The sequence below is a fragment of the Asterias rubens genome, chromosome 17, assembly GCF_902459465.1.
Source record: "Asterias rubens chromosome 17, eAstRub1.3, whole genome shotgun sequence".
NCBI lineage: Eukaryota > Metazoa > Echinodermata > Asteroidea > Forcipulatida > Asteriidae > Asterias > Asterias rubens.
In genome coordinates, this window is record NC_047078.1 from 633,552 (window position 1) to 648,454 (window position 14,903).

The window sequence follows — 14,903 nt, forward strand, 5'->3', positions numbered from 1 at the left end:
AACAGCCGTTGATATTGAGACATTACAAAATGAATCGATGATTATTACTCGAAAATTTCCCTTTTAGTCTTGTTTTGTTGTTGTTCTTGTATTGGTTTTATTTAAAGGGAACTTAGCCGGTGTCATAAATATCATACGGGATTTTTGGCCTCCGAAGTTTGCTCGTTATTTTATGACTGAAAGAATTGAGTCACAAGAGGGCGCTATCAGACTGATCAATTTGTACACAATTCAAAGTACATGTATTGTGGACATCATCACCGGGGAAAACATCCCCTGTGACACAACGAGGGCGGAGGACCTAACTAACCAAATCAAACCTCCATTAATTCGGCCTTTCCTTCATTAAAGGGTTAAACAAAAAGGTAAGCGAGAGGCAATTAGATGTGTTTAATTGAGAGCATTTTTTTTTAACACTTTAAATATTTCACAAAAGTTAACATGTTATACTTGTATTGTTATTTCAGTGTTTTTGTTCTTTGTCGTCACATAAAAAACAATATTTTTTCATCTTTTTGAAATACAAACTATTGCACATTCTTTACAACGAACTAATAATCAGCCTATAATCACGAAACTTAATAGTTTAAAAAAATTGGGTTTTGTATGTGTTTTTTTAAAGCATTTTTATGTAACCCATTCCCTCATCTGACCGTCCTGAAACGTAGCCCAAACATTGTAACATGAGTTAACATTGCTGCACCTGCATCCGATTTCACGAAGTACTGAGTATACAGTGATAACACATATCGGTGTATGGATAAAAACCAAAATTTATATTCTTTGTCCCCGGTGCAAATTTAAAATTACAATTCAATTCAATTCACTTTATTATCCCCGATGGGAAATCCATTTCGGCCTTTGATACATCAAAAATGCACTTAACCTGAAATCGGCTGCTGGGCTACATTGCAGTGTGGCCTTGGGTCAAGGTCTACGAAGTTGAGGAGGTCCGGGCTAGGAGACAAAATCCGTTTGAGCGAGATGTTTTGTAGGTCTAGGCTACATAAGAACAAAGCTGGGGCTACAATGGGTCCACATGGGTTTAAAAAGGACTGCCCTCGGACGACTGCCCTCAAGTTGGTCTTGGCTTACATGGTCTTGGCTTACATGTTTTGACCTACAATTAAGGTTCGTTTAATTCAAGGTTAGGGCTGCATTTCAGGTGTGTGGGCTTAATCGCAAAAAAGGGATGGATGTTAAATTTACATCAAAGTTGTTGTTACACAATTAAAGAAGCGAAAAAGTAAAAAAGTGTTCAACTTTGTTATGAGCAAAATTGTAAAAACATTTAAGATTGTGAAGAAAATAATTATATCAATATTAATACACAAAATATAATACGAATAATAATATCTTTGATATAAAGCAATTGTAATGAACATTGCTTTGAGGGCGTTTTGACGCAATACGCTCCTTGTAGGCTCCCACAGAATCTGCTGAGCTAGCGAACAGTAAACGCGAGTTAAGTCTTTTCTCACTGGGCTTATCAAAGATGTGAGAGAAGAAATATATTTTAACATTAAAAGTCCTTCTAAGGGGGACGCACGACGTTTTCACCAGACACGGTAAAAACGTGCCACGCCCGGCGTTTCTTTTGAGGAGGTCCGTCTTTGTCGTTATTTGGTGCCGTCGCTGGGGGCTTTTTATCGGCCTGTTTGTCGTTCTCTCTCCCGCCTGCATCTGCTAGGTTGGCTCGCCGGACGTACTTGGTGAGGCTGAAGGACAGGATGACAACGGCAGGACAGCACACTGAGATGATCGCAGTGGACAACCAGAGGGCGTGCTTCAAGAGAGAAAGGGTGTAAACAATAGTGTTAGTTTTGCAGGAGATAAATATAATAATGTTTGTACCCTTTACCGATGCTCCGTATACATCTTGCACTTTCCCCTAAGTTCTGTAAAAAGAAGCAAATTAATGTTTTTATGCAAGGACTGCTTTGGCTTCGAAATAAGCACAATGGCCCCAAAGGTCTATGGGTTTTTGTTTAAAGCCATGCATATTCAAAACCAGTATCCAAAGTGGTGGATACAGCAACGGCTGCGACTTTTTCCATGAGCATAACAAAATATTTGTGCGTCTTGACTTAAAATAATTCCAAATACAAAATGATAACATAATTCTTACAATTCCTGAGTTGAGATGTCCGCACATGTCCGTCACGACAGCTTCATATGTATTCGCCATGATCCCACACTTTCCAAAGTCATGCTTTATCTGAGTTGTAAAATAATAAGACATCAAGAAAAACAGAAAGATATAAGTGTAAAGTAGGCTGCAATGGTTTCCATCATAACGCTGATAAATTAATTGTTTTCTTTCAAATTATGTTGTTCGTAAACTTTTGCATAGTGTGATGGTAAAACTCGCAGCATTTTCAGCATTTTCAGTTTGGCGCTTGGTAGTGGTAGACAACAATTATCAGGTACCTCTCCATTTTGCAAAAACCAATACTTTTAACAAGGAAGTGCCCCCTAGCGTCCACACAGTCATCTTCAAAAGTCAAACTGACTCATAATATCGCCAATAACATGACCCAGATTCTTGTCCAGGTGAATGGAATTAGAAATAATATTGCGATATTCAAATACTTATGTCGTCTCACCTTATGGATTGGTGCAGCAATCAATTCCTCTGTTACTGAAAACACAGTAGTTATGACAGGTCCCACAGCCTATGGAGATAAAAAGTTAAAATCTATTTCATTTATTTATTTATTTATTTTAAATCTTTAGACATACACAGTAGTTACAAGTTGTGCAGGGGTTGTCAAGGTTAAAACAAAAGTATAAAAACTGTCATCAAAAGATGTGTAAAACCAGACCCCTGCCAACGATAAAAATATAATTATTCAATATAAAAAGGTGATTGCACTGAAACATTTAAAAATCACACAAAAGAAAACATTAAAACACAAGCAAAAATGCATAATGATTAGTTAAAATTGACGCTTGAAAACGCTTTGATATAGCATACATTTGTTTCATCATGGGCACAGATGCTCATCAAATAAAATATTGTTGCTATTATAATGGAGACCGCAAACGCAGGAATTGATGCCCCATCAGTTGTTGTGTCACTGGCATGCGGAAACCCGGAGTTCGCAGATATAAATACCACTCTGTTATTTTTGTTATGACTTCTTGCCGAAACGACACCGAAGATTCTCACCGTAGTTGCAGCCCTATTCACCCCCGACAACACGCCGGCCAACTCGTCAAAACCACCCGATGAACCGTCGATTACATTGGTAATGTAATTCTGTGGTTAAAAAGAGGGTGGAAGTAAAACATGGTAAGTTACCGTATTTGCAATATTATTGAAATGCAAATTATCATTGCTTCCCAATAAATACTGTGTAGAAATATCGGAACTATTCCATTTTAGGATGCGAAGCTGAGAGTAAAATTGAGAGTTACGTTATACCTTGAATTGATTGTAGACCCCCTCGAAGAATGGGATTTGGTTGACAATGGCTCCCTGGAAGAAGCAGAAGAAAATAGTTATTTGGTTGTATAATTATGTTGGTTTAGTTATTTATGAGTTCTTAAATACAGAAACAATAATTTTATGTCTTAACAAAAAAATTAATCTCTATTTTGAAAAAAAAAACAACAACAACAACAACAACAAGAACAACGACAATAAGCACAAGAAGAGGACGACGGCGGCGGCGGCGGCGGCGGCGGCGGCGGCAGCAGCAGCAGCAGCAGCAGCAGCAGCAACAACAACAACAACAACTAGTTTGTTTTTCTTCAATGATGTTAGATACAACTATTCAACGATACAAGCAGAGAACAATGCACTCTGGAAGCAAAAGAGTGCGTAACTTATTAGGAAGAGTGGGACAGTAGAAACGTGACAAAGAAAACTAATGTAATGTAAAATACAAAAATAATGTTTTTAAAACTTACCAAAAGATCCGTCAATACGGACAAGAATGCACCCAATGGATTTAATATATTCAGGATGTCGTCGATTATATTGCGTACAAACTGTTAAATAGAAGAACAAAGTAATTACTCAGAAATCATGTAATGAAATCAATAATTTAAAACAATTACACGTAGTTTTGGACAATTAGGTAATATTTTCTCAGTCAAAATAATTTTAAAAGACTTTTATTAGCATCTGAAACTAGTGTTTTTTCTGTCATTATTCTCTTGCAACTTAGATGACCAATTGAGTCCAACTTTTCACAGATTTGATCAAGTTTTATGCATAAATAATGTTGGGATACACCTAGTGAGAATGCTGGTCTGTATACAATAAAGCCTACCTCAATTCCTGGAGCCAACTTGGACCCTTTAGCAAAGTCTGAAGCAATCAATCATCACTTTGCCAACATTTGCAACCAGCTACCTTCACTTAAACTTCAAGAATTGCCATGTTATCTACCAGCCATGCTCCCACCTCCCACTATCTACAGAGCTCAAGTGTTGCATACTTGAAAGTTGAGACCATTACAAGCAGGCCATCCTTCAGACGTGCCAGTTCGACTGATCAGAGAGTTTGCTAATGAGTTGGCAAAGCCTCTTGCCCGTTTGTTCAACAAATGCCTATCGGAAGGAATTTTCCCAAATTTATTATGTGGAAAACAGCGACTGTTGTACCAATCCCAAAGGAAAGAAACATTTCCTCTTTCGACCAGCTGAGACCAATTTCACTCACTCCAATTTTCGCTCGAGTTTTTGAAACCTTCATTGCTAGATGGCTGCTAGAGGACATTTCAACCAAACTTGATCCCAAGCAATACGGTAATATCAAGGGCAGTTCCACTGTTCACTACCTTGTGGACATGCTCAATTATGTTCATCGGGGAATTGACATGCCAAACTATTAACAGGGTTAACCATAACATTGTAATTAATAAACTTATTCAATTAGGTGTAAGAAGATCCATTATCCCCACTGTCTGCAGCTTCCTCACTGACCGTACTCAGAACACTAAACTTCATGGTGTGGTTTCTACCACTCGGGATATTTCCTGTGGTGTACCCCAAGGAACAAAGCTGGGACCCATTTTGTTTCTTGTGTTAGTTAATGATGCATCAGTTGGAGGTTGTGGGCGGTGGAAGTATGTGGATGATCTTACTTTAGGTGAAGTTGTTAAGTATGATCAACAATCCTCTATACAAGATCACCTTGATAACTTATCTACCTGGTGTAAAAGTAATGATGTGCTTCCAAAACATGAGAAATGTTGCACAATGACGATATCTTTTTTGAAGCGCGATGTACCTCAAACTTCGGTTTCTCTCAATTCGATAAATCTCAGGTGTGCAACTTCAATTAAATTGCTTGGTGTGATTGTTCAAAACAACTTAAAATGGGACATACACATTGCGGAAGTTGTTTCTAAGGCATCCCGTAGGTTGTACACTTTGTGCGTACTACGTAAATCCAAAGTACCTACTACAGACATGGTGGCAGTTTATACTTGTTATATTAGACCTGTTCTGGAATACGCTAGTCAAGTTTGGCACAGCTCTATTACTGAGCGCCAGGTTATTGCTGTTGAAAATGTTCAGAAACGTGCCGCCCGCATTATTCTTGGCCTTCAATATCAATCCTATACCATGGCACTTGAATTACTGGGCATCTCATCACTCAAGTCTAGAAGAGAATACCTTTTTATAAAGTTTGGTAAGAACTTACTTGGATCCTCTAAGTTTAGGAACATGCTCCCCCGGAAAAAACTGCTACACGTGATAGGGTACTTCGAGCCAGCACAGTAACCGGGCTTCACATTCCCAAGTGTCGTACTGAAAGGTACAAACGATCCACTATTCCTGCTCTTGCCCGCATTTTGTGAACTTCTGGCCAAATCCCCTCAGCTTAAAAATATCTATCTTCTTTTTTTATAGTAATGGATGGTTTAATTGTAAATTGCCTGTTTTTAAAAAAATTGTTATTACCAAATGTGTTCTTGCCAACTGTGATTTGCCATTTCTTTATTTTTTGCCATGTAGCGACTCCTAGTCTCATAAGTAATCATTGCTGTAACTTTGATGACAATTATATTGGTTTTTCTAAGTGAGCGATGGTTGGTTTTCTGATCTCATCAAATTGTTTTTGTGCTCTTTTTAAGTTTATACATTAATATTTTTTAATAGTAATGTTTTTCAATGACTATTTGTAAACTGTGCATTTCGGCTTTTTAGCCGCTGTATTGCAGTGTTTTAATAAATAAACCATGAATAATAATAATAATAATAAGCTTTTGCGTAGTTACGTAACAGTACCAGAGAGTCCACAGTGCCAGACAATTCCAGCACAATGTTTGAAATCGCACAATCCAAACTCGCATTGTCGGGTGCGTACACGCAGTTGCAAACTTACAAACAAGAGTGGGCTGCTCCTGAATCCTGCCAGCATATCAATAATTGGCTGCAGTGGTATCGCATTCAGTATATCCTGAAGCTGTAATGAAATAAGAGCCAAAACTGCCGTTAAAAAATGCAAACAAATAAGTTTGTCAAGACATTGCTTTGTCAAACACCCACGCACATAAACGGGCCCTTTTCGAAACCTCAGATGGCTCAACGGCTTTTGCAGGCTCTGGCTTAGGCTTCGACCACCTATTTGGAGCATTATAATGAAAAGTTCTGGATTTCAACTGAAGGAGCCTATAGCTGATGACAACGCTGCCAATTCCCGAAAAGAGTCACATAGATAGCAGTGCCCAACTTCATAGAACTGATGAAGTATAGGCTGATCCCCTGTCGTTATCGGATAACGACAGGTTTGTTTTATGTGTAAACATGTACGTCAGATTTGAATGCGAGTCTCCAGGACCATGAATGCCATGCAAATAAAGGCGAGTCTACACCAATGGTTCTTTTTAGAACCACCCCAACTTATTTAGAGATTATCATAACATGGTGTTACTATAACCTAATCTAATCCAATCTAATCTAATCTAAATTACTCACGCTCTGGGTGGAGCTTTCAAAGATCTCCCTTGGAAACTCCGGTATATTAACATTCGAGAGGATGGGTTTCAACATCTCCATCAAGTCAAGAGGTTCCAGCGCCGTGATGGCTTCAGTCGATCCGTAGATTAAGAAATCCTCAATGGGCTTCAAGAACTGTTATTGGAAGAAGAAAAGTCAATTAATGATTAATTATGAATACTTCAGAAGTACAATGAAAAACACCTTAAATCTTTACAGGTAACCTGTGTGCACGTATGATGTGCAATCATGGAAAAGGCCTAAACAACCTCGTCCCCAAGGTTTACTTTGTGTCCAACCATGTTTACATGGCAACGTGCAGCACTTGAGTATTTGGAAAGGTGTATAGACCCCTTGCATTGACCCCCATCTTTGATGAAACGTCAACTTGTGAAAGCTATCATTATGGCTGAGAGTCATGCGCAGTGCACACACGCGTGTAATTTCCCATTGTTTTACATCAAAGATCCTCTAATTGAGGGCACTGTTGGAGCTCGTGACGTCATATGCTAGGGGTCACTGACTAAACTAACCTCATCTGGGCTTGCATCAAAGTCAACGATGTCCAAGTCATGAAGGAATCCTGAGGTATAAACCGCCTCGTAAAGAGAATGGTCCAGCTGACATTGCCTGGTGGGTGAGAAAAGAGTTAATTAAGTACACCATGTGTTTTCGAAACTCTGACATCCATAAACGGCTCTGTTGAAGTCTTGATCAGTTTGATCGGTATGAGCTCACGGAACGGGAATCGAACAAATTGCCTCGACAAGTGAATTCTCGACCCCACAAGAGAGCTCTTTATAAAAATGAATAATAAAACAACATTAGCAGGATCCAACGAACCGAATTCGTAGGTTGTGCGCACGCGTGTGACGTATGTGTATATAAAGACCGAACTTACTCCATAAAATGTCGGACAGTGAGGTTGTGCGGTGAGTCACCGAGACTGATGAAAGATTCAACCATAGAGTTTAAGAACGTCTTGCCTCCCCACATAGTAGGGTTATCAACCGTCTGCCAAGAAACCAAAGAAATCAAAAACATTGAATGAGTGTGTATTATAGAGCAAGTTCGGGTGGCGACTAGACTTGATTAAACCGACTAGAGACTATGGCCAGAAACAATAGAGCACATGGAGATTGACTATTTCGAACCATGCACTGGAGCATGGTCGACTATGGTCAATTCGAGAGCAACTTTTCAGCTCTGGTCAAGTCTATATTTGCTCACTCAAACTTGCTCTTAGCAACACTGTTGAGAATCAGTGGGAGATTTTCAAACGCTAGGTGGCATCAGACTTACCAGGTAAATTGTTTACGTAGTTCGGAGCATGCGTACATTGACAAGAACAAGAGATATACCTAAAGTCTGCTGCACCTAGAGTCCCCAAAACATTTACGGAGTGGTTCAGAGCACAATATTCAAGCTCTGGTGTTTCTGATCAGCAGTGTGTGGGTTCAAATCCCGGGCATGACGCATGTGTCTTTGAGCAAGATATTGAACATTACCTTGTCAAAGATGCTGAGATCCACCATTGTGTTACACATCAGAGTCAAGTTAGCCCCAACCATGAATAAAATAGCCGTCGGTATCCAGAATAACACAGCAACACATACAGCCATTGTTGTCGATCTGCATTGGCAACAACAACAAGTTGAGCATGAATTAGAAACATTCGACGCTTTTCTTGAAGAAGAACTGAGTACGTTGGTCGAAACATTTTGGGTGGTCGATCTCGCCGCGCCATTTTGTTTTCAAGAAAGCCTTGCTCAGGAGCGTCACTGCGTAACGGACCTGAGCGCTATATTATAAGAAGCCACTATAATTATTTGTATTATTAACCCATGGAATTGGTTCATCAATTATAGCCTAGAATCTGGCACATTTTGCTCATGGCCGATCCACTCTACGCGCCCCTCAAAAGTTGCCAACAAGTGTGCACGCGTAGGTGAGCCAATCAGCGTTGTTTATTAGTACATGTCATACCTGGCCGTAGGGTTTGTGACGAGAGGTATCTCCACTACGGTTTTTTTTTTTTTTTTTTTTTTTTTTTTTGGGGGGGGGGTTGCTGTTTGAAAGCGTGACGTCATAATAAAGACAACGAATAACGGATCCCCATTGTAATGATCAACCAATTAACAAAATGCATGCGTGTTCACGCGTGGTGTAAACGATTAGCTTACCATAAGACGACCACTCCATTTTGATGTGATATAAATGATTAGCTTACCCAACCATAAGACGGCCACTCCATTTTGATGCCTTTGTACGGATCCGCGCAGTAAGCAGACTAGACTTGCTGTACCTTGCAGCCCCCAACACCAAGCCGCTGATGCAGATTATTGACAGGACCAACGCCATAGTGGAGAACACTGCGAAAACTCCGTAGCTAAATAGATATACCATCGAATGGATTAGTCAAATTTAAAATTGTTTATGAAAGAGGTTTCCTCCCCAGGCCCCGGATCTGGTATCTGGCATACTCTATGGTTTAGTCAGCTGATATCTTTGGGCATAGGCAAAGGTAGCACTCAATTATCCCCGAAATTGTGCGCATGCCCAGCGTGACGTAAGCAATGACAAGCTACGTACACAGTTTGTCTGCTGCCACCTAGTGTCTCAATACAATTATTTTGACTTACATTAAGGAGCTGTAGCTTTCTGCCATGTCACCAACTTCACCTATCATGCCACTGTATTCACTCGTATTCAAACGTGCCATAGTCTACATTCAAAAGGAATGAACAGAATGTAGCCATTATTGGAGTATGGGTGCACGATGTAGTAATATCTTACCACAGACAAAGCTATACGCGGTGCGCCTTGACGAAAGACTACACCTACCTCGACTTGGGTGACTACGTCATCCGTAATTGAGGATACCATTGGCTGCATCGAAGCCAATACGACGTCAACCATACCTTCAACCAAGAACAAACAAACGCATACACTTTAAACAAATTCCAAGTAAGAATTGACCGAGATCCGGGGCCGGGGACGAGGCCCTGACCCGGACTATGTGTCAAAATGAGCCCGAAAATGGTCAAAGTAAAGTTTGGAAAATGCTTCTCATTCAAGAAAGGACAACCTCGTACCATGTAATGCCCCTGTGGGTCGACGGAGAGTTTGATGAACTTCGGTTAGAACGTCACCACCCTGGGGAAGAGAACAACACAATCTTGTTACGGCCTGCATTAGGTAAAGCAATACAAATAGGTTTTCCCGCCTTAATTTTGGCAAACATTAGAAGTTAAGTTCAGACGCATCCAAATTCACGATTTTTTTCTCGCATAGAACATGCCAGTCTCTGGCGTTTTCAAACATTCTGAATTAGGACCCCTATGGCCCCGATCCGTGATATTTCTTTAATATTTGCAGTTGAAATATTTGGCATGCGCAAGACTCGCACAGTCGATAGTCACACACGTTTCGGAACAAGAAAACACGTCAAAGGAAGAACATATTTTTTTCTGAAATGAAAAGGGTTTCACAAAGGGCGAGTGAAATTTTCGGTCTATAGTCCGATGAAATAAAATGAACAGCTGGAAAAGACGTACGCAGTGAGATCAAAGTTTGAATCAATGAGTATATTTGTGCCTACCGTATACAGCATAGCCGTCGTCACTTCACCAACCAGTGCACCAATGCCCACCAATGATGCGGACACTTCCGTCAGACTGACCTGGTGGTGTCAACAAGAATCAAAGAAGAAGAATAAATAGTTTGTTTGTCAAATCTCAAGTTTTGTTAATTTTTGTTTTCAATAGTCACTTCACAAAACAAATTCCACTGCATAAACTGAACAATAACAAAATGCAGATGCCGAAAAACAAAAACACCAAAACAGGCGCAGCAGAAAGAATTGTGGCAACAACCGCAACAAAAACGCCAACACCAAAAAATCATTAACAACAACAGTAACGCAGCAGCAATACTAAAGCAACAACGCCAACAACGACATTAACAACATCAGCAGCAACAGAAGCAGAAATAACAAGAACAAACACGACACCAACTTTAACAACAAGCCAGCAGCAAAAAAAAACAAATAAACAAACAAACAAACAAACAAACAAACAAACAAACAAACAAACAAACAAACAAACAAACAGAAGCGGCATCTACAGTGACACGTAGCGAAGTCAACACAATCATTATCAACCAAAACTATTAATTGCAATTTACATAAAAAGAAACATTAACAGCATCGAATTAATGGCTATCAAGAAACTCAATAAATATTATAGCACGAATTACAACAACAACAAGAACAACAGCAACAAACAACAAAATAGACCAACAGTAAAAGGTAACAAGAAGCAGTTGAAGTTTAAATAATGATTCTTTTTACCCCTTTTTATAAAGGAGAGATCGTCGAGAAACGTTGACGGGCTGGGGATGAGGTTGCAGATTCCCAGAATATTCCCAATATATCTAACACAGAGCTGCTTGACATCGTCGATTAAATCTGCAATAGTCTGAAAAATGGCTTCCACTAGCTGATCAAACATACCCTGGAGTGACGGAGCACGGACTATATCCGGTAGACGGTCAGAGGTGAAAACTGAAGTGACAATTTAAATAGTTAAATTTAATTAAATATAGCGCGCCCCCAAGAATTTCATTCAGAAAGGTTCGAATTCAAAGCACACGAACGACATCCAGCTTATTATATACACACACACGTTCTGTGTCGGTGTCCCAGGGAATTATGTCCCCCACATAATGGGAAATTAACATCGGCTGGAGAAGGAGGATTCAAATTAGTACACAGTTTGGGGACCGACGGGGGGACATAATCTCCTGCCTCACCTGAAAATACATTTTGAAGCCTCGCATTTAAAATAATACATAAACACACATACCGAAAATTAATGCTTTTAGCAAACTATTTTTGTCGGGGGTGGGGGTGGGGGTGGGGTGGGGGTGGGGTTTTGGAGTTGGATGTAGTAAAGCAACAGAGGGCGTTCTTACGTGTTGAGAACTGTGACAGTGTATTACTCATTGGTCCCATGATTCCAGCCAATCCGGTGTGGAACGTGGAAAACATCAGATCTATGACATCTGTAGAACAGGAGATACAAAAACATAAAGGATAAGAAGAGCTGCGTGCAAACTGCGTACCAACCAACAGGAGTGGACCTATGATATTTTAATGCAAACATTTTTTTTTTTTTTTTTGGCATTAATGCTAGGTTTATTGAACCTTGAATAACTTGAGCTTCCCATTTTGTAACTATTGGGGTACTTTGTGAATTTTTTCAGCCGGATGAAAATCACATGGGAGATACGGGAGGGATTCCAACCCAATCACTTACCATTCAAATTGTCTTTGATAGTACCGGACAGGGTGCTGATATTAAACAATTGCCGTACATCCTGAAAAGTGTCAAATAAATAAAAGTTAAATTTCCATTGACGGGTGCCAACATTTTGGTGTTGGTTGGGCCTCCATGGCTGAAGCAAAAAAAATTGTAGTCTTTATAATGAAATAATTCAGCAAGCCATACTCGATGGATGGCATATGACGCTATCGACCGCCATCTTTGAAGGCAACAAATGGACACGTGCACGCGTAAACGCACTGTGCACGACTCACAGCCAATGACTGCCTTTCACGCATAAAGTTTCTTGAAAAATGGCGGCCAATGCAGGGGGTCTATAGTGTCAGTTTAACGCGCAAACGCTCAGTATTGTTCCACTTTTGTCTTTAACAAAGTATATTAGTTTCTTTTCTCCGGGGTTGATGGGGAGGGGCGGCTATTTTCCAAACACTTACCTCAAAAAGTTCATCCTGAAAGTCGTCAACGTCGTCAAGGATATTGTAAGCCGTGTTTTCGAAGCGCATGAGACTCTGCGAGACTTGGTAAGCTGATGCTAGAGTGAAGCAAGCTGCAATCCTATTGGTTTACACAATAATGGGAGAGTTACTTATTGGCTTTTGGAAAAGGTTATCACGGTCTGAATTGGCGATTGCGAATATGTCTGGGGCTGTTGCTAAGGGCCAGTGTGGCTACGGGAATCCTTCAACGCATGTTCCCACACCATTAAAAAATAAACAGAAAAAAAACCATTAGTTTTTAGCAACCAAAATTTTAATCCGAGAAACATTACTGTCAGATACGTTTCTTAGATTGTGTAATTCATTTACGGATTATTCTTCCTGTGTAATCATAACCTCTCCGGATTTTTGGCGGTCTCTAAAAAAAAAACTATGCGACCATTTTCCCAGGGCCCAGCTTCATAGAGCTGCGTCAGCAACAAATATTGATCAACAATTTGATGCTAATTTATTAATGGCAGAAAATAATAAGCAGAACATGAGTCACATATTGTATATTGTACATGTTAATGGTTTGTTGGCTCACTGGTAATCTTTTTTGGTAAGCATAATACTAAATAGTGTTGTGCTTAGCTAGTTTTTGTGCTTAAGCAGCTCTATGAAATTGGGACCTGGTTAGTTTTATTGTATATATATGTACATTTATATAGGATTAAAACAATCAAACGGCTCAAAAACCGGTATAGTTTCACTTTAAAATGAACAAACATAATTATTCTTACAGGACTATGATGGACAGACTTAGCAACGCAACACCCATTTTGATCCCAGTGCGGTCGGTCAATTCCTTCGCCTGCTCTCCCTCTGGATGCACGGCGCTGCGTTTACGGAAACGCCGCCACACGCAGAAGATGATGCCGAAGATCGACAGCCCGAGCCCCACCAAGAAAAACAAGATGGTCACGCCAAGGAGACCTCCCTCGGAGTTTATTATCTGACCCATCACATCATCATCCTGCAGTTTACAAAGATACGCCATTTTAGTTATGAAAGTCCTATTTTTATTAATTTTCCCACAAAACCGCAAAAAATGGGTAAGATCAAATACCGGAAACTGTTTTTTCTTTTTTAAATAGAACTTTAGCTGACGGTGATTCTAATCCGGGTCATTTTGACCCAGAATGGGTCAGGCTGCCTGGGACTCATGATCGAGCCATTTCTGACCGGAAAATGTGTACGGCACTGGACACTTTTGGTAAAATGTCAAAGACCAGTGTCTCACTTGGTGTACCACAACAAAATGTATAGAATAACAAACCTGTGAAAATTTGGACTTAAATGGTCATCGAAGTTGCAAGAGAATAATGAAAGAAAAAACACCCTCGTTCCACAACTGTGTCTGCTTCCAGATGCCTAATAAAAGGCTTCAGCTGAAGTCTTTTATTATCTGAATGAGAAATTACCTAAACATTTTTTTAAACTACGATACTTTATTGAGGAAGCCAGTTCTCACAATGTTTAATACTACAAACACTCCATTGATCGTTATGAAATAAGTTTGTATACTATCAATTATTTGAAGTAATTACAAATAGTGTCTATTGTCTTTTATGACCAAGTTTCTGTCACAGGAAATGGTTTCGTAAGATGAAATTTGCCATTTTGTTGTATAGCTTTGAGCTTACCTGTATGGACTGCAGAGCTATTTCTATGGAACCTCCAGATTCGGCAAAAGCATCAACTATCGGATCTGAAAAACCACATAATGGTTTTTTGGGGGGAGTAGGTATAAGGTAAAGTTACGCTTATCAAAAATGTATGAAAAAGGCACACCAAAGGGGCGCATCACCTTCAAATCTCTCAAATTGGACACTTGGTGACGCCAGGTGGCAGCAGACTTACCATGGCCCAATGTTAGGGCTCTGCTTACCGTAGGCAACAAATCGACGCTTGCGGAAGCAGGGAATTATGTGCTTACGTCAAGCGTATTTCACGAGTAAGCGGTGACTTTTGGCTTGTGCGTGAACGTACTCCGACCACGTTACGCGTTACAAGGCATTCTTCTCTTTCACAGCTAGCGCAGAAATTCGGCGCTTGCACGTAAGCAGGGAATCGTGATCGTAAGCGCAGCATTCGGCGGTAAGCAGAGCCATGATATTCGGCC

The 14,903-nt window shown here is 40.0% G+C and overlaps 2 protein-coding genes across 2 annotated transcripts; both read right to left on the reverse strand.

Moving 5' to 3' along the window:
* Nucleotides 1-456: 456 nt before the first annotated feature.
* Nucleotides 457-10,632, reverse strand: LOC117301496. Its single transcript, XM_033785517.1, has 16 exons — nt 10,559-10,632; nt 10,053-10,113; nt 9,802-9,878; nt 9,600-9,682; nt 9,188-9,346; nt 8,466-8,589; nt 7,859-7,971; nt 7,491-7,587; nt 6,937-7,092; nt 6,344-6,424; nt 3,916-3,996; nt 3,428-3,481; nt 3,173-3,262; nt 2,607-2,675; nt 2,129-2,218; nt 457-1,786 (listed from the first exon to the last, which is right to left on the reverse strand). Exons 1-16 carry the CDS (start codon nt 10,568-10,570, stop codon nt 1,535-1,537), a joined length of 1,599 nt encoding a protein of 532 aa, XP_033641408.1. The 5' UTR covers nt 10,571-10,632; the 3' UTR covers nt 457-1,534.
* On the reverse strand, nt 10,584-13,559 carry LOC117301678. Its single transcript, XM_033785708.1, has 6 exons — nt 13,522-13,559; nt 12,737-12,857; nt 12,276-12,336; nt 11,932-12,021; nt 11,309-11,521; nt 10,584-10,639 (listed from the first exon to the last, which is right to left on the reverse strand). The coding sequence occupies exons 1-6, from the start codon at nt 13,557-13,559 to the stop codon at nt 10,584-10,586; spliced, it is 579 nt and encodes a 192-aa protein (XP_033641599.1).
* Nucleotides 13,560-14,903: the final 1,344 nt, after the last annotated feature.

What these genes read in the sequence shown, in the direction of transcription:
- LOC117301678 (XM_033785708.1), bottom strand. Translation starts at nt 13,559, where the DNA reads ATGGGTGTTGCGTTGCTAAGTCTGTCCATCATAGTCCT. An exon ending in TTCAGGATGAACTTTTTGAG is followed by an intron (nt 12,337 to 12,736) that starts GTAAGTGTTTGG and finishes GACACTTTTCAG; the next exon opens with GATGTACGGCAATTGTTTAA. An exon ending in ACTGTCACAGTTCTCAACAC is followed by an intron (nt 11,522 to 11,931) that starts GTAAGAACGCCC and finishes TTGTCACTTCAG; the next exon opens with TTTTCACCTCTGACCGTCTA.
- LOC117301496 (XM_033785517.1), bottom strand. An exon ending in ACGTAGTCACCCAAGTCGAG is followed by an intron (nt 9,683 to 9,801) that starts GTAGGTGTAGTC and finishes TTTTGAATGTAG; the next exon opens with ACTATGGCACGTTTGAATAC. An exon ending in ACTGTCCGACATTTTATGGA is followed by an intron (nt 7,588 to 7,858) that starts GTAAGTTCGGTC and finishes CTCACCCACCAG; the next exon opens with GCAATGTCAGCTGGACCATT.